The 24214-nt window shown below is 45.1% G+C and overlaps 1 protein-coding gene across 1 annotated transcript in view; it reads left to right on the top strand.

The window, feature by feature from the left end:
* The window catches only part of cacna1db (calcium channel, voltage-dependent, L type, alpha 1D subunit, b), a 61210-nt gene that overhangs the window by 10836 nt on the left and 26160 nt on the right, over positions 1-24214 (top strand). Inside the window, exons 4-9 of the mRNA XM_076026190.1 lie at positions 15574-15713; positions 16054-16196; positions 17916-18068; positions 19649-19845; positions 21373-21476; positions 21556-21725. Coding sequence (XP_075882305.1) covers positions 15574-15713; positions 16054-16196; positions 17916-18068; positions 19649-19845; positions 21373-21476; positions 21556-21725 — 907 coding nt within the window. The remainder of the gene's footprint in view (positions 1-15573; positions 15714-16053; positions 16197-17915; positions 18069-19648; positions 19846-21372; positions 21477-21555; positions 21726-24214) is intronic.

Below are 24214 nucleotides of genomic sequence, written 5' to 3'. Positions count from 1 at the left end.
TGAAAGGAGCCTAAAATATCGGCCGGCGTTCGAGCGGTCCAAACTCCCGAGGCAGTTCCCCGTCATTTTTCACCATTGACTCACAGCGAGGCACGTGATCACTTTGCTTTCATGTCGACATGATGTTGAGTCACTGCTCCGTCTGTCTGTCTGTCTGTCTGTCTGTGCGCTCTGCACCTGCTGTATGCAGAGGATGGCCAGAGAGAAAATGTCAGGTCCGCAGCTCCTGAGCACTTTGATTTGTACATTTTCTCGTGTGCACGGCTAGACAGTGTGCATGTTCTTTGTTGCGCCAAATGACAATCATACTTTGAAAAATTATTTTTTGACCCATCGTATAGAATATTGACCAACATCCACCTATTAATAGATAAAAAAAAACATAAAATAGAAATGTTTTACTGCTACAACTAAAGAAAGAAGAACCAACAAGGTGATTGGATGGACAGGTCAGTCACATTCAAACTTGACCAATCAGATTTTCGGTTGGCAGATGCTGATTGGCTATAGAATCCTAAAATCAACTACAAAAAGCGCTTCCTGCTAAAGCTAGAAGATGGATGTGTGAAACTTTGGACTTCAAATCTTGAATCCATCCACCTGCCTTGTCGGTTTAGGTGAGTCCTCACACAAAAACAATAATAACGCAGAGGATTGGATAGTGAAGTTGCATAAAAGTTGTTTCACTGTGCCTCAGCTTCCGCTCGACCACGGAATACATGCACGAAAAACATCCAGACCTTGTTCAGAACCCCTTAAACATCTCAGACAGTCTCTGTTATTCTCAGTCTAAAGGCTGAAGGTTTTTGCCTGGTTTTTCAAAAGCTAGTTTGAGTTATTCTGAACCGTTTTCTTTGCCAACTGCTCCAATGAAGTACTTAAAAAAAAAAAAAATACAATGCTCTGCAGCAATATCTCTGCAATCTAAACGTCTGCACCGAACACCCACTACATGCTGAGGTAGTTAGCACCTTGCACATTGTCCTGCTAAAGAATGGCCGGCTCTTCTGCTCCGTCACTGTTATATCACAAGTTTGAAGAGACTCCTTTGTGAGCGCATTTCTCATCGCCGTGATTCAGAAGTCGCTTGAGTTGGTTGTGTAACAGCAATCAAAGACCTAAACGCTGAGCGGGGGGGGCAGGTTAATACGAAACGATCGTGCACGCGTGGGCTCATTCACTTGTCTATGTGTGTGTGTGTGTGTGTTTGCGCGTGCACACCCATGTTTTTTGTCTCTCATAGATGAAACAAAAATCATAGACATTTCAGTAGATCGCTGCATGAAAACCACGAGGATGCAACATCTGCTCAAACTGCGCTTTGCATGTGGTTATTATTTTTTTGGGGAGGGGATAGAGGAGGAGGAGGGCATGACGCTTGTTGATTTAGATATTGTAACCGGCAAAACGTATAACCGTGTGTGCGGTTCTGTGTGTTTGTGTGGGATTTGGATAATAGAATGTCAGGTTGCGTCATTTCTCCCCTCCCCTCTCCTCGGTCAGGGATTAAAGGTTTACAGAGGAAGGGAAATGAGAGTCGGGCTAAGCAGCACACTCCTCCGTCAAGCACGTGAGACTGCACGTTGTGGTTGTTGTTGTTTCTTTTTCTTGGCATGTATTTAGAGTGCTGGAGTGGCCTCATGTTTTCAAACTTGCTTGACAAGGTGGAATAACTCCTCTGAAAACGACCACAGAAACAAATCAAATCAAAGAATAGTGGTTAGAAAGGCCCCTAAAATTAACTACTGCTACTACTACTACTACTACTACTACTACTACCACTACTACTACTACTACTACTACTACTACTAGTACCACTACTACTATTACTACTACTACTACTACTTGTACCACCACTACTACTACTACTACCACTACTACTACTACTACTACTACTACTACTACTACTAGTACCACTACTACTATTACTACTACTACTACTACTTGTACCACCACTACTACTACTACTACCACTACTACTACTGGTACTATTACTACTACTACTACTACTTGTACCACCACTACTACTACTACTACTACTACTACTACTACTACTATTACTACTAGTACCACTACTACGATTACTAATAAATATATACACACATATTTAGGTAAAGTAGGTAGCATAGGCTATATACACATATTAACAAACAATATGACTGCGATTTCAGCCGTAGTTTGCTACACATCTGCATGTGCGTGTGTATATGTGTGTTGAGGTAGTGGGCTGATGTGTATCGGTGATCATTGTGGGCCAGCATGTGACTGGTTGTTTGACCCGGCCCGGTTTCTGCCTTCAGGCCAACGTTTTGATGCAAACATGTTGGGCCCATCATGCAGTTTGAATGAGCTGCCCTTCCAATGTTGGGCTGCTTGGTAATAACGCGTCCGGTGCATCAATGCTCATCTATACCGTCTGCGTGGGCGGGTGTAAAGAACAATGAAGGCTCCCGTCTTTCAGTGAGCGGCTGGCGAAGTGGAGCGCTCATTAGCAGCCAAGGAAATGTATATGTGTGTGTGTGTGTGTGTGTGGTATTTTCATAAGGCTATATTAGGCAAGAGAAAGACAGTTGTGTCACATGTTGCTCAGGTGGGTTGAATTTAATAAGTTTTATACATCACCGTCTGTTTCCCGCTCACAAACAAGTTATACACTCGTTTTGCTGCTGTGCTGCCACAGTCCTGCTGTGTAATTACTGTGTAAAAACACCCGTAACGAGAGGCAGTCTGGCGTTTCGCGCACCCTCTAAACAAGTCTTTTCTTTGTTTTCCAACAAGGCGTCCACAACAATTGCACTTACTTTTCAGCTTGTTCCCTCAAAGTCGAGAGAATGAACCAACTGGCGGTGTTTTGTGCACTATGGTAAGATAACGAGTGGTCTCGCTGCCCACACGCTTGCCCGAATCAGAAATAGAACTAGTCTTAAAATTGGAGCACTTGAAGGCATGAAATGCAGTGCACGAGAATGAAACCACTGAACAGAGCTGGCACAGGGAGGGATGGATGATAGAAGGGTTGGTGAAAGGATGGATGGTTGGATGAGAGGATCAATGAGTGGATGAGTGGATTGATCGTGTGTGTGTTTAGATGAATGAGTGAGTAGAGGGATGATGGATGAGTGGTTTGATGGATAGATGAGTGGATGGATGGATGGATGAGTGGGTGGATGATGTTGGATGGAAGAGTGGATGGATGGATGAGTAGATGGATGGGTGTATGTATGGATGGATGAGTGGGTGGATGATGATGGATGGAAGACTGGATGGATAAATGGATAGGTGGGTGGATGGATGATGGATAGTGGATGGGTAAATGAATAAGTGGATGGATGGATGGATGATGGATGATGGATAGTGGATGGGTAAATGGATAATTGGATGGATGGATGGATGATGGATAGTGGATGGGTAAATGAATAAGTGGATGGATGGATGGATGATGGATAGTGGATGGGTAAATGAATAAGTGGATGGATGGATGGATAAGTGGATGATGGATCAGTTGGTGGGTGGATGATGGAAGGGTGGATAGATGGATGGATGGATGATGGATGAGTTGATTGATGAGTTGATGGATGGATCAGTGGATGGGTGATGGATGGATCAGTGAGTGGGTGAATGGATGGATGAATGGGTTGGTGGATGGATGGCGGCGGTGTGAGGAGGATCAGGTTTTAAAGCTCCTCCTACTGGCTTCACTGCCCGTTTCCACTCTGATGAAGATTATTCAGTTTTCACGTGTCAGCTCTGTTTTTGCCAGCGTGCGTGTGTGTGCGCGCGCGCGTGTGTGTGTGTTTGCACGTCTTATGAAATGTAAACAGCAGTTTCACGCGCTAGGGCCGTGAGTGTGCGCCTGTGCATGTGTGCGTGCACTGAAAAGCACGAAAGGCAAAGTGCTGGTGCGGCAGCGGCACACCGTCAGCAGGAGGGAGAAGTTCAAGCGTGAACCTTGTGTCAATAAGTGTCTGAGGTGGGAGTGCGTTGATGCGCTTTTGGTCCTAAAATCACGCTGAAGTCGCCAATCAAGCTCTTCGAAATCTATCGTTGTGACAAATCAGTTCAAACCTCCCTCCCCGTGTGTGTGTGTGTGTGTGTGTGTGTGTGTGTGTGTGGTATTCAGTCACTTGTGAAGGAGCCCCAGGACATCGGTGATCACAGAACTTTATTCGAGCTGCAGTCCCACCATTGTGAGTCATTTCCTTCTTGAGCTGTCACTCCTTTTCATCATTACCAATGCGTTAAATATAGACTTTTTGTACAACCGCGGCGGCCGCGCGCAGAAATGTGCCGTGCGCTAATTTTAACAGGAACAAACACTCTCATTGAAGCAGAAGAAGACGGAGGATGGGGACAGAAGAAAAGAAAGGCCGGAATATCACTGTCAAAAAATGTGGTTACACAATGCTGCATAATTCCTCAGCTAAAAACATAAGTATTAAATTGGAAAGTGGGGCACATGCACATGCGCGTGCGTGTACGCACGCACACACACGCACGCACACACACGCACACACACGCATAGCTTGTTTAGTGTTTGTGTGTTTTTAAATGGAGCTCAGGGCCATCATGGGTTTTTAGGCTGTGGGCTGACAGATGGCAAGGAGTCAGCAGCCCTGTAGGAACCAGCGCTTAGCGCTCAAAAGCCCAGGGACCGCGGACGACACTGGGAATGCGGCGTACAAACTACAAACAACACACGGGCACACATCCTCTGCGCCTGTATCTCTCTCATCCCATCGCTCTCTCGCTCTCGCTCTCTCTCTTTCTCTCTCTTTCTCTCCCTCTGTCTCTCTCAGCAATGACGTTTGTCAAAGCTCTGGTCATCAAAGGCCTCCCTTTTTGTTCCCGCTGTTCACCACGGAGCAAAATCCATGCGAGGAAGGAATGCGGCTGTTAGCTTTGTCGTGGAGTCCGCCTGGGCAAAAGTCAGCGTCAATGAAAGGATGTTGTTCATCCAAGAAAATATTATCTCTGGGCATGTTTTAGGTGAAACAGAATGACACGTAGCGTAGCAACGACTCTGAGAGACTGGATGTTCCCACCGTGTGTCGCAGCCAATCCGAGCCGTTCAAAGAGATCGATGGAACGGTGGATTGAGCGAGCGGGAAATGTGATGAGGAGATTATCTGTTACCGATAAGCAGGTTTATGGCTCGCGGTATCAATGAGAGGTTAAATCTCGCTGTATTAAACACTTGTTTTCTGGCCTTTGTCGTCACTGACTAAAGCATGAGGAAGCTGGATCTGCTGAGCCTTGAACCCTCAGTGATCCAGGGGCCGTGAGCAGCACGCTGAGTTCTGTTAACACTGTTCGCTGACAGATTTGACAGAAAAATCTTAACGTGCCTGAGAACTCAAGTGCGTGTATTGTCAGCGAAGGCCGTGGACCTTTAGCACAGGCTGTTTGTTTCTTATTGAATGGGGGGAAAAAAAAGAAAGGAGAGATGTTTCGTCAAGGCCGAAGCAATTCTTTACACTTTAGAGAGTGTTCCAATCGGGAAGAAATGCAGCCACTCCTGGAACATCAAGTCAAGCTGATGCTGGACAAAGACACAGTTCCAGTCCAAAGATAACATCTCATTTCTTCCTGTATCACACCTGATAAACTTCTCTTTATTTTAAGAAGTTTTGTGCAAGAACATCAAGACTGGATTTTTTTTTCAAGCTTGGATTTATTTGTCTGTTCGTTTTGACACTTGCATTTGTCATTATTCAAGTAGGGACAGTTTCTTCATACAGGTACTACCCAGAAAATTAGAATATCCTGAAAAGGTTGTTGTATTTCTGCAATTCAACTTAAAAGGTGAATTAGACTTATTATATAAACAAATAATATGCAAATCAATATATTTCAAGTCTTTATTTCTTCGTATTTTGCTTATCAGGTCTTGCAGCTTAAAAAAAAAAAACTCAAATTCAAAAACTCAGAAAATTAGTTTGTGGGTTTGTGGTTTTAATAAGCTGCAAATCGTAATCAGCAAAGTTACAACAAGGAACTGCTTGAGATATGTTAATTTGCGTGTAATGGCTCAATAAAATTTGTTGGTTTCATCTTTTATGTTAAATTGCCAAAATAAAACAACTTTTACTTGACATTCTAATTTTTCGGAGAGTACCTGTATTTTCGGCTTCTTTGCAGCGTCTCCAAGAAGCATCACGAGATAACTTTTGATGATCTGATTATCATATTTATCTGTGTCGAAGTTAACTTTACCATTTCAAGCCGCCCCTCTGCTGCGTGTGCGTACTCTAAGGCGCTCCATGCTCATTATGCTCCTCCTTCACCTTATTTTACATCCAGTGCAGCCCGCTGCCCTGACAGCTGTGGCCATGGAGACTAGCGGAGCGGAGCGGAGACGAGATGCAGACTGAGTGGCCAAACGAGGAGAGGAACAGGAAATTGAGAAAAGACGAGTGGTCATGAAAGAGCACGAGGACTGGGGGTGGGGGTGGGGGGGGGGGGGGGACATCATAAGAGTCAGGAGAAGGAGAAGAAGAGGTTCACGTCGCAAGTGAGGAACTAATGAAAGGGAAGGAGGGTGAGGATGGGACACAAAAGGTGGAGGAGGATGAGAGGCATCAGGGAGGAGAGAAGCGACAGAAAGAAGAGTTTTTTTCAGTGACGCACCTGCTGTTTTTGTCTTCTTAACATGTATAAATGCACTCTGCAGCCAATGGAGTTGACGCTGTGTGTCTCATTACTTTTTGAGGTCTAGTAGCCAGTAGCTGAATGAGGCGAGTTCTCTGTTGGTCCTAATTCCAACTCTGGATTATTGGGCGGCTTCTGGTGGATGGCCAGTACCTTTGCTGCTTGTTTTGAATGTTTGCAGCGATACGCTTCAGGATTATGACTGTCCATGGCTAAAAATAGCCTCGAGCCGAGATGGGCTTGATTGGAAAAAATGGTCGCGGGAAGAGGAGAGGGCACAGGACGAATTTGCCGTCTGAACCGATGCTGCCGCAAAGCGGGGAGAAGAAACTGGAGAGGGATTCTACAAAAAAAAAAAATAAATTAAATAAACCTTAAAAAAAAAACAGAATCTAAGTGTTATGAAAATGTCCTCTGCACTAAGTCCATTACGTCAAAGAACACAGTTATGATTATTATTGATTATTTGAACTATTTTAGACACATTCTATAAGTTATCTTACAGAAGATAATGAGATGATGTAACCAAAGCACGGCAACGTTTGTTGCTGTCAAATACAGGAAATTTGTTTTGGAGTCTGTCTGTTACTCAGCTTCTCAAAATCAAAACAGATGGAGATTCAACAGCAACACATACTTTCATACAACACACAACATATCAACCATAGGGACAGCGACAGATTTTCTTAATTTATAGCCTGTAACCTATGGCTCATATACTACATGACATATTGCATATACCCTGTAACCTACAAATTGAATAATTTACAATTTACAACCCACAGATGAGCGTATCTTTTGCACATTACCTGTTAAAGTTATAAAATGTGCTCTCCTCCACCCCATTAAACTTGCAAATGGAATTTGATGATCTTAGTCAATGAGGAAAGTTGCATCCTCTTTTGAAGTCTGGTACAAACAGAGCGCTTTGTCCGTACGAACCGAAAGCTGAGAACTGCTGCATCATCTGAAAGATTTATCAAAGTTTGGAGGAGTCTACAGTGTTGTATGTAAAACATAAAGAGAAGAAAGGAAAAAAAAAGAGTGGAGATAGGACACGGCTCTGAGGACTCTCAAGTCAGTGCACGTGAAGCCTCTTCGTCACATGGAGGCTGAAGTCTCCCCGACACGTTCTTTGCCACTTTGCTGGATTGAGCTGTCCGTCTACGGCTTAATTGCCCCCCATTAAGGCGAGCGTGGTCAGGCCACGTCTTGTCACTCGGCATAATTAGAACATATCAATTGCAGTGTTCTCCTCTCGTCGCCCGTCATCTCCATCAAGCAGGATATCGCAGGACAGACCTCCGACCCCCCTTGAGATGAGAGAGATGTGATGATAGAGAGAAGGGAGGAGGGGAACGAGGGGAAGCAGACAGAGAGTGAGTGAGACAGAGACACATGATGGAAGCTGGCACACTATAGAGGCGGGAGAGAAAACTATATCTGAGTGTTTCTCTACTGTGTCGTAGCCTCGGGGCGGAGGAGAACCATCGACGGTCAGAATTCTTTTCCTGGCTTCTTCCTTTCATGTCTGAATTTAAGAGGCGGTACCACAGGAAAGTTGCATGAAACTAAACTCTTTGCAAATCTGGCAGCTGACTTTGGAGTCCTTTTTATGTTGGGGTGAATCCCTTGGGGCAGCTGATTGGCCATGTTTATTTATTTATTTTCACTTTTTGCTTTTTTACTGTCCAGAAAGGCAGAGACCATGTGAAAAGTGCATGGGACATGTGTTGGGTTGCATTTTTCCATGTAATTCTTTTGCAAATAATTCTTGAATTGATAATTAAGTTATTGGTAAGGTTTTGTATCATGCAAAATATTTATTTTTGCTAGCGGTTTGCCCATTTGCATTAGCCCAAAAAAAACCAAACAATCCTTGAATTCTTTTGCTTTGTGGTGTGTTGGTTTGTCCAAGAAGGAGTCGTACAAAAGCACTTAGTTCTAGAAGGTTTAATGTTGAAAAAACAAGCAAGCATGCTCATGGATTCCCCGTTGTTTGGCCTTAGGAGCAGTCCCAGTTGAGCCAATGGAGGAAAGTCTCCAGGTGACCTCCCAAGGGAGAGTGAAGATCCTGGCACCATATGGAGTTTATATGGGAGGAACTCCTGTCTGATTGGCTATTATTTGATGCAGGGAGAGGTCATTGTCCCTCTGGTTGGTTTCTTCTGGACCCTCCTTATGTTTCGGTCAATAGAGACAGTTCACACCCTGAGAGTGTGATAGATGAGGAAGAAGGAGGAGCAAATTGCACCTGGACAGTGAAAGGACAGACTTAACGATAAACTCTCCTGCCAACCGATGCGTTGGAGGGGGAAGAAGAGTGGTTTAACCATTTACTCAGCACTCAGAACAGTGCCCTCTGTTTGAGTGACCACTGTCTCTTCCTTGACTTTATTGACCACTGTCTGGACTCGTGAGCGTTTACCTATTACTGCTGACACCTGGTCATGCCGCGCTTGCAGGACTGCTGTGCTGCAATATTATTTTAAAGTGGTTGATTAATGTACTTTCTTTTTTAAATGAATTATTACCCCAAAATCTTGCTCCTCTGTTCAGAAAATGTGCCACTGGTTTCTCCACCAGTTCAGCGACAAACACCGTCAGACACACAGTGTTTGTTCCGCTGCGTCTTTGCCTCCTTTCAACACAACATCAGATGTAACCGCAAGCTAAACTTCTGTGCATTTGCTGGAGGCTGTAAACAGAGGGCTAAATATGCTGTTTTCCGAAAATTGACCGATGCGACGCGGCTCCCGTGCAGCTTTTGCACATTCGTCTCCCAGCTTCTCCGTAAAAACAAGACAAAGGCACACGGTTGTTGCTTTTCTTGCGCAATGCTAATTACAAACACTACCAACAAAGCCAATGCTGATATGATGTAGATGAATACAAAGCGATGCTCGTGGTGACAATGCAGCTCTCCCAGCAGTTGCGTCCTCCAGGCAGGCAGCCTCTCTGGCCCTCATTAATCTTATTAGGACCAATGGGAACGCAGGCTAATTAGAGCTGATTAGCCCGCTTCTGGCCTGTTCACCTTCGCGCACCCCTTTCACTTGCACATCTCAGACAGAGTTGTGTTGACACACTCGCACAGGAGCGCCCGCGGCCTCCCTGGCGCCGCGACGTTCATGCACGACACCCCTGTGTAGTTTCGCCGGTCGGCGAGAGGAGACAGCATGAGCTCAGAATAGGAGAGTAGAAAGAGGCGAGTCACTGCCAGCCAGAGCGGGAGAGACTCTGCAGCATGTTGAGGGTGTTAGGAGCTGTGCTCTGCGCTGGCAGAGACAAACTTTACTCTGATTTCCATTCCACGCTGGGCCACCGACTCCGCTGTGACCCACCGTCATAGTAAAAAGCACCGTCTTGAGTCATTCCCCTCGATTGTTATCTGACAGAAATACGCATGTTGTTAGCGCGCGTAATTGGATCGATTACGTGAGGGAAACATGCGCCATCCGATCTATTAACTGTTGGACCGCTTTTCACCACTAATAACCGTAATTAGTCTTGGATAGACTGCAAGGACTCATTGTCTTGGTGTGTCTGAAGGATGATTCACCGGTTCTGTCGTGAGCTCCGGTTTTCTCCAGGATCAGCTCACATTTTTTTATTTTTTTTATTTTTTTGGGTGCGTGCCTCGTCCTTTATTTGTCACTGAACACACGGAGCAAACGGCAAACCGTCGCTGGTTGTTATTAACGCTCCCCCACCAGTAGGGAAATTCTAGCTATACATGACCACATTAGCACTTTGAGCATGCTAGCATGCTATCATTAGCCACGCCAAACTTGTATAAACAACCTCTAAACTTTGTCTGTTTGACTGTGAATATTTTAAAAAAAGAGCAAAATTTCAAGTGCAGAACACAAGCATCGTGGCAGCGGGCGGATGAGGTGGAGATCAGGAGGTCGGGCTCAGAGCTCACCGTGCTAATGACCTGATTAAAGCTCTTCCTGCTCTAGTCTCTCTGCGGTGGACAACAGAGACTCTCAGCTCGAAGCCACAGTGCCAAATTGCTGAATTGATGTGTTTCATTATCAGCTGGTCTGCTTTTTCTTTTTTTCCCCTTTTCTTCTCAGTTTGTGTTACTCGATCTCTGAAGACCCAATCAGCTGATATAAAAACTGTGATTGTGATCTTTTATCTTAAAATATCGCAATGCAAATATGTCTATTCAATATACATATATATATATACAGTATATGCATATATATGTGCATATATGTATATATACATATACATACTGTATCTATACTATATATGTATATATGCATATATATGTATATATATATCTGTTTACAAAAAATACAATACAAAATGAGTATTTTTTACATTTGCAACTTCCTGTTTACATCATGTGACTCAGGCTCACGTCACAGTTGGCATGAAGGAAGCTACTCCACCTGTTAACCACAATACACAGAAACTCTCTCTCTCACTCCAACTCTCTCTCTCTCTCTCACACACACACACACACACAGGTTCAGTTGATGTCACTACCTTCAAAGATGTTAATATGAACTGACATGCCGCTCAATGCCATGAGCCCCTGCCTCTGTGCTGTGTGTGTGTGTGTGTGTTTGAGTGTGTGTGTTTGTGTGTGTTGTCCCAGCTGATCTATTAAGCAGGTCAGGCATGATGGTGGTGGCGGCCAGCCCTCATCTATGATCAATTTACTGCCACACATGCGCACAAAAGCAAAACACAAGTGCAAAGTATAAACATGTGCAACACGGCAGCGGGTCTGAAGAATTGCCTGAATGCAGCCCTACTGAACAACCAGCTCTTGGCTCACATGTTCCTGTTTAATATATCACGCTGCCGCAGGCTCATCATCAAACATCTCGATATACAACCAGCTTGTCTCAGTTGCTGCCACAACCTGTATGTTCTAAATGAAGCATAGCACCGTAGCACTGTATAAGGGAGCAGAGGGAAAAAGACAGAGAGTCCAAACTGGTCGTAAAATCACATTCAGATAATTAATTAGGCGGTCATGGGCTGTGGGGCTTTACAAAAAAAAAAAAAAAGATCTTGTTAATATAACTGCTAAGATTCACAGCACATAATGTGGGAGAGTACAGCCAACTTGCCACCTCAGCTACCAGTTTGTCTTCCCGAAGCCTTCTTATTGAGAGATTCTGCCCATTCACAGCAGCAATTGCAAATGCAGCATTTAGGACTCAGCAACTGCGCAAACGACCCTGGAGTGAGATTCAGTGCAACGTCGTGTTATCTCCCGCCGTCAGGAGATTTATTTGAGGCTGCCGGATGGAAAGTTTCTTATGTTTGTCTGATAAACACTCACTGGCCAGATATGCTTTGCTGTTTCAAAGCACCTAATAAGGTGGCCTGTGAGTGTGTTTTTACTATACATTCACAGATGCTATTCTGCCTCTCTATGGTCGTCAACCATTCTGACCTCTGACCCCTGACATCACCGAGGTATTTTCCACCCCACAACTGCTGCTCACTGGATATTTTCTCTTCTTGGAACCGTTCAGGAGATGTTTGTGCATGAAAAACCCCTAATGAGATATTCAGGCTTAAAGGTTCAAAGCCACAAAAAAATTGAGCGGTAAAGAACATGTGGCAGAATCTAAGCCTCAAGAATACACCTCTCCCCACCCTTTTTTTTTTTTTTTTTAAATTTTCAAACGTTTCGTTCATCACAAATTAAAATTTGCCCTGTCATGCCTGTGCAGCTGCAAACCAAAAATCCTCTCAGACGTTTTGTTTGTCCTCTGCCGAGAGGCTGTGAGCTCTCTTGGCTGCAGCAACCCACATTTCTTGTCCGCCTCCCAAAACAGGGGATTTAGGGAGCTTACAGGATGCACTACTTCTCCTTAAATCAATTAAGCCGCTGCCTTAGTTTGCTTTGTGTGCCGGCGTCGTGGCGCTGTGGTGAGCGGAGAGTCAACGCATCCAAAGGCCCTGAGAGGTGAAGGTTTAGAGGAGGACAAACGCAGATAATCCTCCTGCCTTTAATACTAAACGCAGTCTGAGGCTGGTAACAAGACCGTGGAACAAACTCACGAGGGACCACAAATGCCACAAACCAACACACAACTTTCTGAAATTACTTTTTGGAAAAAGACAAACAAATGGCTAAGAGGTGCGATTAATGCGCTCTTCTTTGTACCTGGTAAATCGGAGGTTTCAAGCAGATGAAAGTCGGGAATACAGTGTGGATGGAATATTTCCCGAGGATGAGAGTCACAAGCACTCAGGCTGCACTGGCGTTGAAGCCGGACTGCAGTGAAAGCGGGTGGCGTTGTGCAGCGTTGGGCAGCGTAACAGTCCGCAGCCAGCCAAAGACCACAGGGGGTCCCATTAAAAATGGATAGGAAACGCTGCGTGTTGCACCAGTGTTGGATTTGCTGTCAACCCGAAAAACTTCAAAGCCACAATCTGCCACTTGAACTGTCGAGCTTTTATTTTGTTCACCTTCCCTTCAGAAAGTAGCCGAAGTCGCTACTTGTTGCCTCTGTTGTTGTTCCACACAAGGCTACTTTTATTTACCTGCACCCACACACACACAGATACACAGGCGCACACACATGCACACGCACGCACAAAGACGTTTTTTGCAGCACGGCCGGCTGCTTCAGACCCTGTACAAACAAAAGTGGGACTGAACAATAATGTTGAATTGGATGGATGTGTGTGTGTGTGTGTGTGTGTGTGTGTGTGTGTGTGTGTGTGTGTGTGTGTGTGTGTGTTGATTCAGAGGGCTCTTATCAGCACCAAACAGCTATGAGTCGCCACATCCAGCATCACTTTAGGTCATTCGACGGTCAGTGGAACAGCAACAGCGCCTCAGTTGCGAGATAGAAACTCAGATTTTTTTTTGTCCCAGTTTAATCTAATATCATTATTATTTTTGTTATTAATATTAGTAGTAACAATAATAACAACCTTGTCTTTGAGTACTTCATAATCAAGGATACATAGATTAATTTGCAAGTGATCGACGCTGTCCGTGAATAAGTTTGACTGCTCTCAATAAGGAAATTAGGAAGTGAATAAATTAACCTGTAAATTCAAATTGAAATTCAAACTTTATTTATATAGCACTTTTCATGCACGAAAAATGCAACCCAAAGTGCTTCACAGATTAACGAGACATGCATTAAATGCATAAATTAACCTATAAATCACAATGAATCGTTTTTTCCGGTTGAAATAACCCCCTCCATTCCCCCCACCAATCTCCTCCATTGGAATTGTGTCCGACTCCCGCGTGATTTCTCCCTCCACTCGTCGTGCGCCCTGCCTGCTTGTGTCGGTGTTTGCGTCGTGTTAACGGCAATGACTGAACCTGTTGACCCACAAACCTCCGGCGCAGCGCAGAGATGGAAAACAGAGAGCGACGGAGCGCAGTGAGAGGACGAGCAGGCGGCGATCAGGTGAAAGGTGTCTCTCTTGAGAGAAAGCTGAGGCGAGAGAGAGAGAGAGAGAGAGAGAGAGAGAGAAAAAAAAATATGTGCGGTTTGCGGCGGAATTTCAGAAAACTCCTCCCGCTCATCATCATCAGACACCGTGTTGCCATGGAGACCGCGCTGATGGTCCGGCAGGGCGACGACAGAGGAGGTGAGGGCGGGATGGTTTTCAGTGGCCCTGACGTTCCGTCCTTCAGCGCCGTTTACCTGCGTTTCACTGCGTTGCCCACAATGCACCTGTGCTGCTGCAGCTGCTGCAGCAGCAGCAGCATCTGTCACCTCGTGATTAAATCTGAGTCTGCGTCTGAAGCCCCATCATCATTTCCTCCGCCGTGCTCAGTGACGGTCAGCTGATGCTCCTCCGCCCACACACGTCCCCACAAGGATGGTGTTAAATGTTTGACGCTGCTGCTGCTGGATGGAAACCTGGATTCCTCATAATGAATATCTAATAACATTCAAGCATATTTTTTTTTTACTACATAAAACATTTGCATAACATTTTTTGTGTTTACTCTCCAACTACTGAGTCCATGCTTAAATCTTGTTCTGTTATGAACTTCATGAACTTGCTGAGTCACGCTAGAAAATGGGACGTGACACACAAGTAATTGCACGTATTTTTCAGTCCAGATTGGGCACATTTCTCATTTTTCCTTCTAATTTCTTTTTTCGTTTTGCCTTCATCACAGCCCCTGTCGAGATCAACTCCAGGTTAATGACTTTAGTGCTGCACTGCTGCTTCTGGACAGGCACACACACTAACCATCAAATAGAAAATACAATAAATTTCATGACAATTCAGAAGATTTAGTTGCAAAACACTGCTGGTTGTATCAACCCGCTTTTGAAGGATCCATTGATTTTGCTGAGCCCATGGTGATTGGTGTTGCGTCATGTGACCAGTCTATCAGTCACTATACGATACATATACTGTATAATACTGTGGTACTGAGCAGATTGCTATTGTCAGGTGATAATTACGTGTCCTTATAACAACTACTCATCAAATCTCATCTTGCGAATGTTACACGCTAAACATTTAGCATGTAATGGCGCTTTTTTAAGATTTTTTTCTCTGCAAACATACAACTGTTAAACACTGTTTCAGTCAGAAGTCCAAATCCTTGGAGTCCAGTATTTATTTTGTATGACTTATTTTGATTTTTGATTGTGATGCTTCAGCAGAGCTCTGCTACGATATATGAGAACGTGACAAAAAGCATTTTTTTCGGCATTGACAACGCAGGAAACCAGTTGCTATGGCAACTGTCGTGATAACCAGAGAAATGTTTCCTCGTTTACTTCCCCCTGCACTTGCATTGGTCCAAAGTTGTCAAAGTTTTTGAGCTCTAAAATTTTCTTCCTTTTCTTACCCCCTCCCTTGCCCACCTTCTTCTTCTGCTTCTTCTTCTTCTTCTTCTTCTTCTTCTTCTTCTTCTTCTTCTTCTTCTTCTTCTTCTTCTTTCCCTCTGTATAGGAAACAGTGGAATATGCCTTCCTGATTATTTTCACAATAGAGACATTTCTGAAGATTATTGCCTACGGCCTGGTCATGCACCAGAACTCCTACGTGAGAAACGGCTGGAACATGCTGGACTTTGTCATCGTCATCGTTGGGTGAGTTCCGCCAGTCGTCAGTCATCCTGCTGCGTCCTCCTGCCTCGCTCGGCTGTCAGCGCAGCCACTGGACGCGCTGACAGCCGTGGTTCAACACACACACACACACACACACACATAGTCAAGCACACATGTGGCTCCTTGTTGATAGAACCGTGATGAGGTGCGAAAAAGGTAAAAGGTAAACACACACACACACACACACAGACATAAAGGAAGCGCCCATAAAGCGTGCACGTGAGCGAGCACAGCCACACAGAGGACTTTGTTCTTTTGCTTTTGGCTTCTTCTCTTTTTGCTTTCGACTGCCCTCGACCTGCCTCTCTGTCCACCTCACCAGGTTGTTCAGCGTCGTTCTGGAGATGATAACCAAAGACGCCGACTCTGGCGGCCAGTCCGGAGGCAAACCGGGAGGGTTCGATGTCAAGGCCCTCCGAGCCTTCCGCGTGCTACGACCTCTTCGCCTTGTCTCCGGGGTTCCCAGTAAGACGCCGCCGCCGCCGCACCCTGACCGCCTGCTGCTCCTGCTGGTCGTGTTTTAGTGGATTGGATGGCCGAGGATTTAATATTCAGAGAGGATTGAAATATACCTCTTAAAGCACTTCAATGCACTACGACTTGATTTTTGGCCGTTATTGAAAGACAATTTCCCTTTTTTCTTAAATAAGAATATCCTGTTCCACCTCGTGTTAGCTGATTTTGTTTTTCCTACACCTTAGACTGCTAATAAGACAATAGTGTCCCAAAGTAGCATCAACTCACTTTCATTAATGAACTATTGCTGAGGCATCCCAATTAGTGTTGGAGAAGGGAGTAATTGTTTATTTCCGATGGCTAGTTTTGAAACAAGCCAAATAAACAACTGCACTCCCACACAGTCGCTTGTTTTAAATGTTAAAATATTTATTTTTCTTAAATATTTCTTCACTGTGAATAAATAGTCAACAGAATACTCCACCGGCTTAACGGAATTTTAGTTTCAACTCATGTTAGATTAAACGTAATATGAACTACAATTCGTGGGTGAGTAAATTTGCAGGTCTGACAGAATGGGAAAGGTTGCAAGGCATCATGGGTGAGCAGTCCACGTCTCCTGTTGTGGTCTGTAAATATTCGGCATAACTTCTGATCTGGCATCCAATAAAAAATAAAATAAAAAGGAAAATAGAAGCCACCTGCCGCTGCTTCTGTCAGCCCCTCGTCCCTCAAACCGCAGCTCGTGTGACCTGTCCTGAAGTTGCTCTGGTGCGTCTGCGTTGGTCGCGTTGCCGTGGCAACATATTACTGCCTGGTCTCAGGAGGAGAGGACCTTTTTGAACGAGGGATTGAAACGGCGCTCGGATGACATTTAGTTTCTCTCCTACTTCGGCCCGAGCCTCAGCTGTTTGTTTGTTTGGTGCCTCTTTGACTGTTTAATTAGGCAGCAATATTTCAGCCTGCCTGCTCCCCTCACTCTGTGACTCTCGTTGGTTCAGTGTCACGCAGCTTTTAGGCAGACATGGCCTGGAGCCATGATCTTACGTTTTATGTCTATTGCAAACCTCTTATATGCTTGATAATTATTGCTTCCTTCTTTCTGATTAGCCCAGGCGCGGGCAAACTATGGCCCGTTAAGCCTTTTAATATGGCCCACCTTAACTTGAAAAAAATCTATTTATAGATAGTAAGTCATAGAATTTCTCTATTTTATCACTTTTTTTTTATTGTTTTAAGAGAAATTTCAATAAAGAGCTAAATATCCTGGGGCTTCAAAGACAGATTTTTTTGTTGTTGTAATGCTTTTGTTCATTTTAAAGTACATGTTTTCTACATATCCCATCATATTTATTTTTCTCCATCCATCTGCTGCTGCTCCGGTTCCACTCTCAAATTTTCAAACCCATTGTGGCCCCACCAGTCAAAAAGTTTGCCCACCCCTGGTGTAGACAGATGGGGGGGGGGGAAAAATAAGTTTGCTGATCATTTATTGTTTAAATCTGTAAAGTTGAGTGTTTGAATTTTGATAGTAGAACAAGATTTACAGATTTTCAAGGCAATTGTACAAAATGTGCACGGCACTTGGCAGCGGTCACATGGTCTCTACTAAACTCATCCTGTAGTTGGTTCATTTTGGAGTTTCTGTGTATTTGAACATGTAGACACACATACCCGTCTCTCTCCCAGTGCATGTTCGCCTGACCGCCTGCCGCGTGCTCTCTGCAGGTTTACAGGTGGTCCTGAACTCCATCATTAAAGCCATGGTTCCCCTGCTGCACATCGCCCTGCTGGTCCTCTTCGTCATCATCATCTACGCCATCATCGGCCTGGAGCTCTTCATCGGCAAGATGCACGCCACGTGCTACGTGCTGCAAACAGGTGCGCGTCAACTCGGCCGCCGCCTCTCCGTCTTCTGGTCGCTAGCCAGAAGACGGAGGGGGGGGGCTAGCGCGTCGCAGTATATGTGAATGGCCGGCGAGCGGCTGAAACCAGGACACCGCAGCAGATGGTGGATTAAGTCCAGTGATTAAATGACTAATATGTGGCTATTATGTAAACAGGCTTGAACGTCTACTCGAGCATCTCCTCTTATGTGTGCAAGCAAACAGTGAAGTTCCCTCGTCAATCCCTCGATAATTGGGATTGTTAACGGTTAATTACAAGTTTAGTAAATGCAAAAAAAAAAACAAAACTCAGCCAGAGTGAAGACGAGCTGCTAATTGGGGGTGTAGTAGCGTCATGTGGAGGCTCACTGAGGAGGTGCCGCCTCCTGTCCATCACGCTGTTCTCCTCCCTCTGTGGCTGCTGTGATGCCTTCGCTTGTTGGCCGCCATCCCACCAATGTGTGTTTTCCTGATGCGTTGACCAGATTGGGGGTAGGGGGGTGGGGTGAGGGGGTGTGGGGGGGGTGAGGGTCTCCACACCAAGCGTTTATCTGTGTGTGTTTTTGTGTGCGTGTGCGTGCATCAAATACATCTGTGCACCATCGCCCTGTGCAGCGGTTATGTAACGGTCACATGACCACGGGACATCCAGTGATAATGTGTGGTGTAAAGTGTCCCACGTGACCCGACGATGGGACGCGGCGGTCGGACCTCTGACCTCCGTGCACGTTGTGGCGCAGCTGGCCAAACACTCAGTGAGATATGCAGCTTTTTTTGTTGTTGTCGTGAGCTGAAAAATCAAATTTCAGGGTCAGATTGAGATGGAACCGGGATGCTTGTGTTGTTTAGCATGTTTCGCTCAACCTGCGGCTGAAGGCAAACATTTAGACAGTCTCTTGTTAGAGGTATGAATAAATGTGATAAAAGTGCAACAGAAAGCATTGAACAACAGAAAGACAATGCGCAAACCTTAAAGGTCCCATTTTGTCCAGAAAATTCACAGTAATAAACGACAAACAATTACATGTGTCATAACTGTATGAGAGAATGAGATTGAGAAAGTCCCAGACTTCTGTAGCTCGCTATGTTTTTCAGGTGTGCGTTCAATGACAATACAAACTATTCATACATTGTAAATATCTTGTTTTTGCTTTCTTACTTTGTATTACTATTACTATTTATACATCTTTATTTCTTTTTAATTATTATAATTTTGCTTCTCTTTTGCACTACATTTTGTTGCTGTTTTAATGCAAATTTCCCCAATGTGGGATTAATAAGGACGTTCCATTCTGTTCTTTTCAATATTTTAGAAACTCTGCCCTTTATGATGTCATAATGGGGAGTGGTACCTTTTTGACAACACTCTCGCTGCAGGTGTCGCCTTGTTTTTGTCCCCTTCACACACTTGGAAGGTCTTTAGCGCTTAAGTGTTTTAACAGGAGGCTGTAAACAGAGGGCTAAATGAGCTGTTTCCACAGGAGTCAGGGGGGGATAATGATAATAAAAAAGACTACAAATGGGACATGAGAACCTTGCAGAACCATCGTCTCTGCGTCTCTCTGGTCGCTGCAGGCGCCCTGGCCGAGGAGGAGCCCACGCCGTGCGCCGTGTCGGGACACGGCCGCCACTGCCTCCTCAACGGCACGGCGTGCCGCGAGGGCTGGCAGGGTCCCAACAACGGCATCACCAACTTCGACAACTTCCTCTTCGCCATGCTGACCGTGTTCCAGTGCATCACCATGGAGGGCTGGACCGACGTCCTGTACTGGGTGACCTGCCGCTCGCCACCGCCGACTGCACGCCTGCTTTTGATATCACTCAGGTCCTCAAGTTGATGAAAAGGCCCTTATAAATATACTGAGACATCCTGGAGGCAGAGCTGTCACGCAGCCTAGAGCCTCCTTTTTCTCGTCATTTCTTTTTTCCTGCAATGAGCAAGGAACGGAAACCGAATATAAGCTGCAGCCAGGTTCAGTTTAAAAAAAAGAAAGAAAAAAACCTCGACAAGTCTCTCAGAGAGATTTTAATGATCTCAACGCAGGAGGAGTTTGTAATCACGCCCACGTTCTTTTAGCAGCAGACCCTCTGCTGTCTCCAGCAGACCTCTCCTTCCTCCTCTCCTCTTCCTCTTTCTCTTCGTCCTCCTTCTCCTCTTTCTCCCCTCCATCTACATCTGACCTCTTCTCCCCCTCCCCCTCCTCCCTCCTCTCTGCCTCACTTTCTTCTTCCCTTCCGTATGTATGTGTTACCATGGCGATCCAATGCTAATACCACTGTTTTAAAATACATAAATAAATAAATAAATGAATGAATTGGCAAAGCAAGGAGGACTCTGCAGCCCTAAAAGAGGATGCAGGAGTCTACTGTATAGCGGTGGATGGAGCGTGGCCCCCTGACCTGCTCTGCTTCAATCGATGCAGTTTGGCTGCAGGGTGGGCGGACGCCCTGCGAGAGGAGGCGGCTGGGATCGCGTGGCGTCTCTGGCAGGCCGCGGGGTTTTTTCCCGCCCTTGTTTTGTGCCTCTGTGCGCATCTTGCAATAGAATTTCCTGCACGGACGCGAGGTTAACGACGTCTAGTGTGCCAAAGCGCACGGGTATTTTAAACTCCACGTGAATGGTTCCAACTCCCAGCCAAACGCTTCCGCTTTCAACTCCTCCTTTTAGCAGCCAATGTCCTTCTCTTCTGCACGGTGCCTTCTACTGCCTTCTACTGGTCTGCCGTTTTGCATTTGCCTTGTTTTTGTTTTTTGACCCTTCCAGACATTGTGGTGGTGCAACCAAGCACTTGCTAGAGCAGGAAGCTGCTGAAATCCTGTATTTTGGCGATAAACCAGCGGGCTAAATATATATATATATATATATATATATATATATATATATATATATATATATATATATATATATATATATATATATACATATATATATATATATATATATATATATATATATATATATGTATATATATATATGCCTGTGGGAGACCTACAGATAGATTTTTTTGCGGTTTGTTTTCGGGCTGCTCCATTAGATTCCAGGAGTAATTTTTTTGGTTATAAAATGGGCCCTGAACCATTCCAGCAATTGAACTGACTATTAAATTAAAATACTCTGCCTGTGTAGTTTTCTGAGAGTGCTGACAAAGTCACATATTTTGCAGAGACAGAAAATTATTTTCAATATGTGGACAACAGTAAATCGGAAGAACATTTTAATTAAGTTTGATTGACCAGATGCTTTAATCCACTTCTTCTTCTTCTACCTTTTCTTCTTCCCTGCTGGTGTCTCGATGTAGATGAACGACGCAATGGGCTTCGAGCTGCCCTGGGTCTACTTTGTTAGCCTGGTCATCTTTGGCTCCTTCTTTGTTCTCAACCTGGTGCTGGGTGTGTTGAGCGGGTAGGTCTCTGAATCCATCCGCTTCAGTGGTCAATCGCAGTGCTGGTTTAACCGTCCTGCTGCTGTCCGCTGCGTGCAGGGAGTTCTCCAAAGAGCGTGAGAAGGCCAAGGCCCGCGGCGATTTCCAGAAGCTGCGCGAGAAGCAGCAGCTGGAGGAGGACCTGAAGGGCTACCTGGACTGGATCACGCAGGCCGAGGACATCGACCCCGAGAACGAGGAGGAGGGCGACGAGGAGGGCAAGCGGAACCGTGAGTTGAACCCACTTCTTTAGTTGCCGGCGACCGAGGAGCAGAAAGCAAACGCAGCAGTCCTCCAGGTGGCCTCCAGGTGGCGCACGTCGCTTTGGGTCATGAGTCCGAGTCACCTGCTTTTGACAGTGATTGGAGGCTGATGATGAAGTCAAACCTGTAGCAAATCCCATTGGACAGAGTTGTCAATCTCAAATACACAGTGGGGCCAAAATGTAAAACTTGGACAAAGTCTCGGGCCAACATTGATATTCATTGAAAAAATCTTCCAGATATGACAGTGAACCTTTTTATATGGACCCAAACAAGTTTTGCTTCAACTTGAATATGGACTAAGCAAAATAACCCAATGCTGCACACATGCTAAATTGAATTTCAAAGGAAAAAAAAAAACTTTAATATAAATAAAATATAAATAAAAACTTTAAAATTTCAAAATTATTATTATAAATTTCAACAGTAACATTTTTCCACAGGGAAAATAATCGATTTGAAAATAAAGTAACAACAATAAACCAATTCAGTAATGATAATATCCTTATCCTGTCCTGATTGACGCGCCAAAATACCAGCTGAGCATTCTGGGATTTGTCGTATTAGCGGTACATTTGCTGTATAAAACCAGAGGCCCACCTCTAGTCGTGATTTTGTATTGCCTCGCCGGCCAAATATAATGACAATGCCGGGCAAATTTGGCTCACAGAGTTTGACACCTTTGCCATAGGAGATGCTGTATGAGCGGGTGTGGCCCTGCTGTGTTGCTGTGCCAAAGATGCATTTCTAACCGTCTCTGTGCATCAGCCAACACTTCCGCAAAGGAATCCAGAAAACAGCCAGCAATTCACCAGCTGACTAAATAAATAAATAAAGAAGTGATTCATTTTTCTTGCACTTATTGGCGACATGAGCCGCGTGGCTGTTCGCCGAGGGAGGCACGCATGCCCGTATTCATCCTCCTCGCCGAGAGCGGCCACGCAGGTCGAGGACGGAGCTCCTTTCACTTTGTGCTTCTCCTGAGAGTCGGACGTGCGGCAGCGCGACTCTCCGTGCAGCAGCAGCAGGACCTGCTGCATGCCCAAATATAGTGACCCGGTCGGTGAGGTCCGCATGTGCTGCAGATGCTGACGGATGTTTTTGTTCTGGTCGGCGCAGACTTAGATTCTGAGCAGGTCAGAACAATTCTGATCATTTTTTTCGGGGACTAATCAACAACAGGGTACAACAGCAACAATTAGGAAGTGACAGGAGCTCCCTTTCACTAGAGAGCCACTGGTGGCGCCGTCGATCAAGGTACCTACCGCTTAGAAAGTGGGCGACAGCGAGCTCTTTGATTTTATATTTATATTTATATTTATTTTTTTTCTCCCTTTTTTGCTTCTATGGCCTGGCCTTGTGTGTGCTGGTTGCCATGACAACAGAGAGTTGCGCGTGGCCACGTGTGCGCATGAAAGAAAGAGAGCGAGAGTGGTTAGCTTCTTCCGATGTGGAGGTGGTGCGCGTGTGTTTCTTTTTGCCGTGTCGCCAGAAGACACACAAGTGTCATTTTGTTAAGAATCTGAAATTATGAGCAGATTCAGTGGGATGCTTGAAAGTGTCTGTATTAAAAAAAAAAAAAGACTGTTTCACCTCATAGCAATCCTAAATCTGGTGAATTCCTGAATGAAATCAGAATTATTTGGAAATAAAACAAGAATTTCAAGATTTGAACTCTAATTAATAATGTCCAACAGAGGGCGTCAGGCAGAATTTTTTTTTTGTCTGAATTCTATTGTGTAATTCATTGAATTCTATAATAATTTCTTATTTATTACACTTAATTCAAGTTCTTAATGTGTCTTAAATGAGTAATAACTTGCTTGCTGGTGTAAGTCGTTCAGTAAGAGAGGGAAATTGCGAGACTGTTTTTGTGATTGCGTGTTTACGAATCTCGGGTCTGTTTGCCGTAAGAATGCGCGCTCTGGTGTGTGTGTGTGTGTGCGTGTGTGTGTGTGTGTGTGTGTGTGTGTGTGTGTGTGTGTGTGTGTGTGTGTGTGTGTGTGTGCGTGTGCGTGCGTTGAAGCGAGGAGGCATTTTTTTTCTTTTTCTTTTTTTCGTTCCTTGGCCCTGCGTCGCTGCTCAGTGCACGGCTCTCCTCTCTCGGCGCTGCTGCTGCTGCTGCTGCTGCTGCTGCCGCTGCCGCTGCCGCGCTGCCTTGAAGCTGTGCAGACGCCGAGCGCAGCTGCCAGAGAACCATCTCCTCCAGTAAACGTCCTGCCGCCGTTTTCTTCCGCCGCGGCCAAAACAGTCCTCCACTAACGCACACTAACTGTCTGGCCCGTGACTCCTCCCTGTGTCTCTGTGCCTTAAGTCCAGAAAACAACAAAACCCGTCTGTAGATTCAACATGAGTGTTTTTCTCTCCCACCCCCCGCCTCCTGTTTCGCTGTGTCTCTTGCTTTCTGTCTCGACTCCTTTTTTTTTTTTTTCGAATTAACAATACGTTAACGACCC

The sequence above is a fragment of the Nelusetta ayraudi genome, unplaced genomic scaffold, assembly GCF_046127955.1.
Source record: "Nelusetta ayraudi isolate G7.1 ecotype Tasmania unplaced genomic scaffold, CSIRO-AGI_Nayr_v1 ptg000019l, whole genome shotgun sequence".
Classification (NCBI taxonomy): domain Eukaryota; kingdom Metazoa; phylum Chordata; class Actinopteri; order Tetraodontiformes; family Monacanthidae; genus Nelusetta; species Nelusetta ayraudi.
This window is presented reverse-complemented; position numbering and strand designations above follow the sequence as displayed.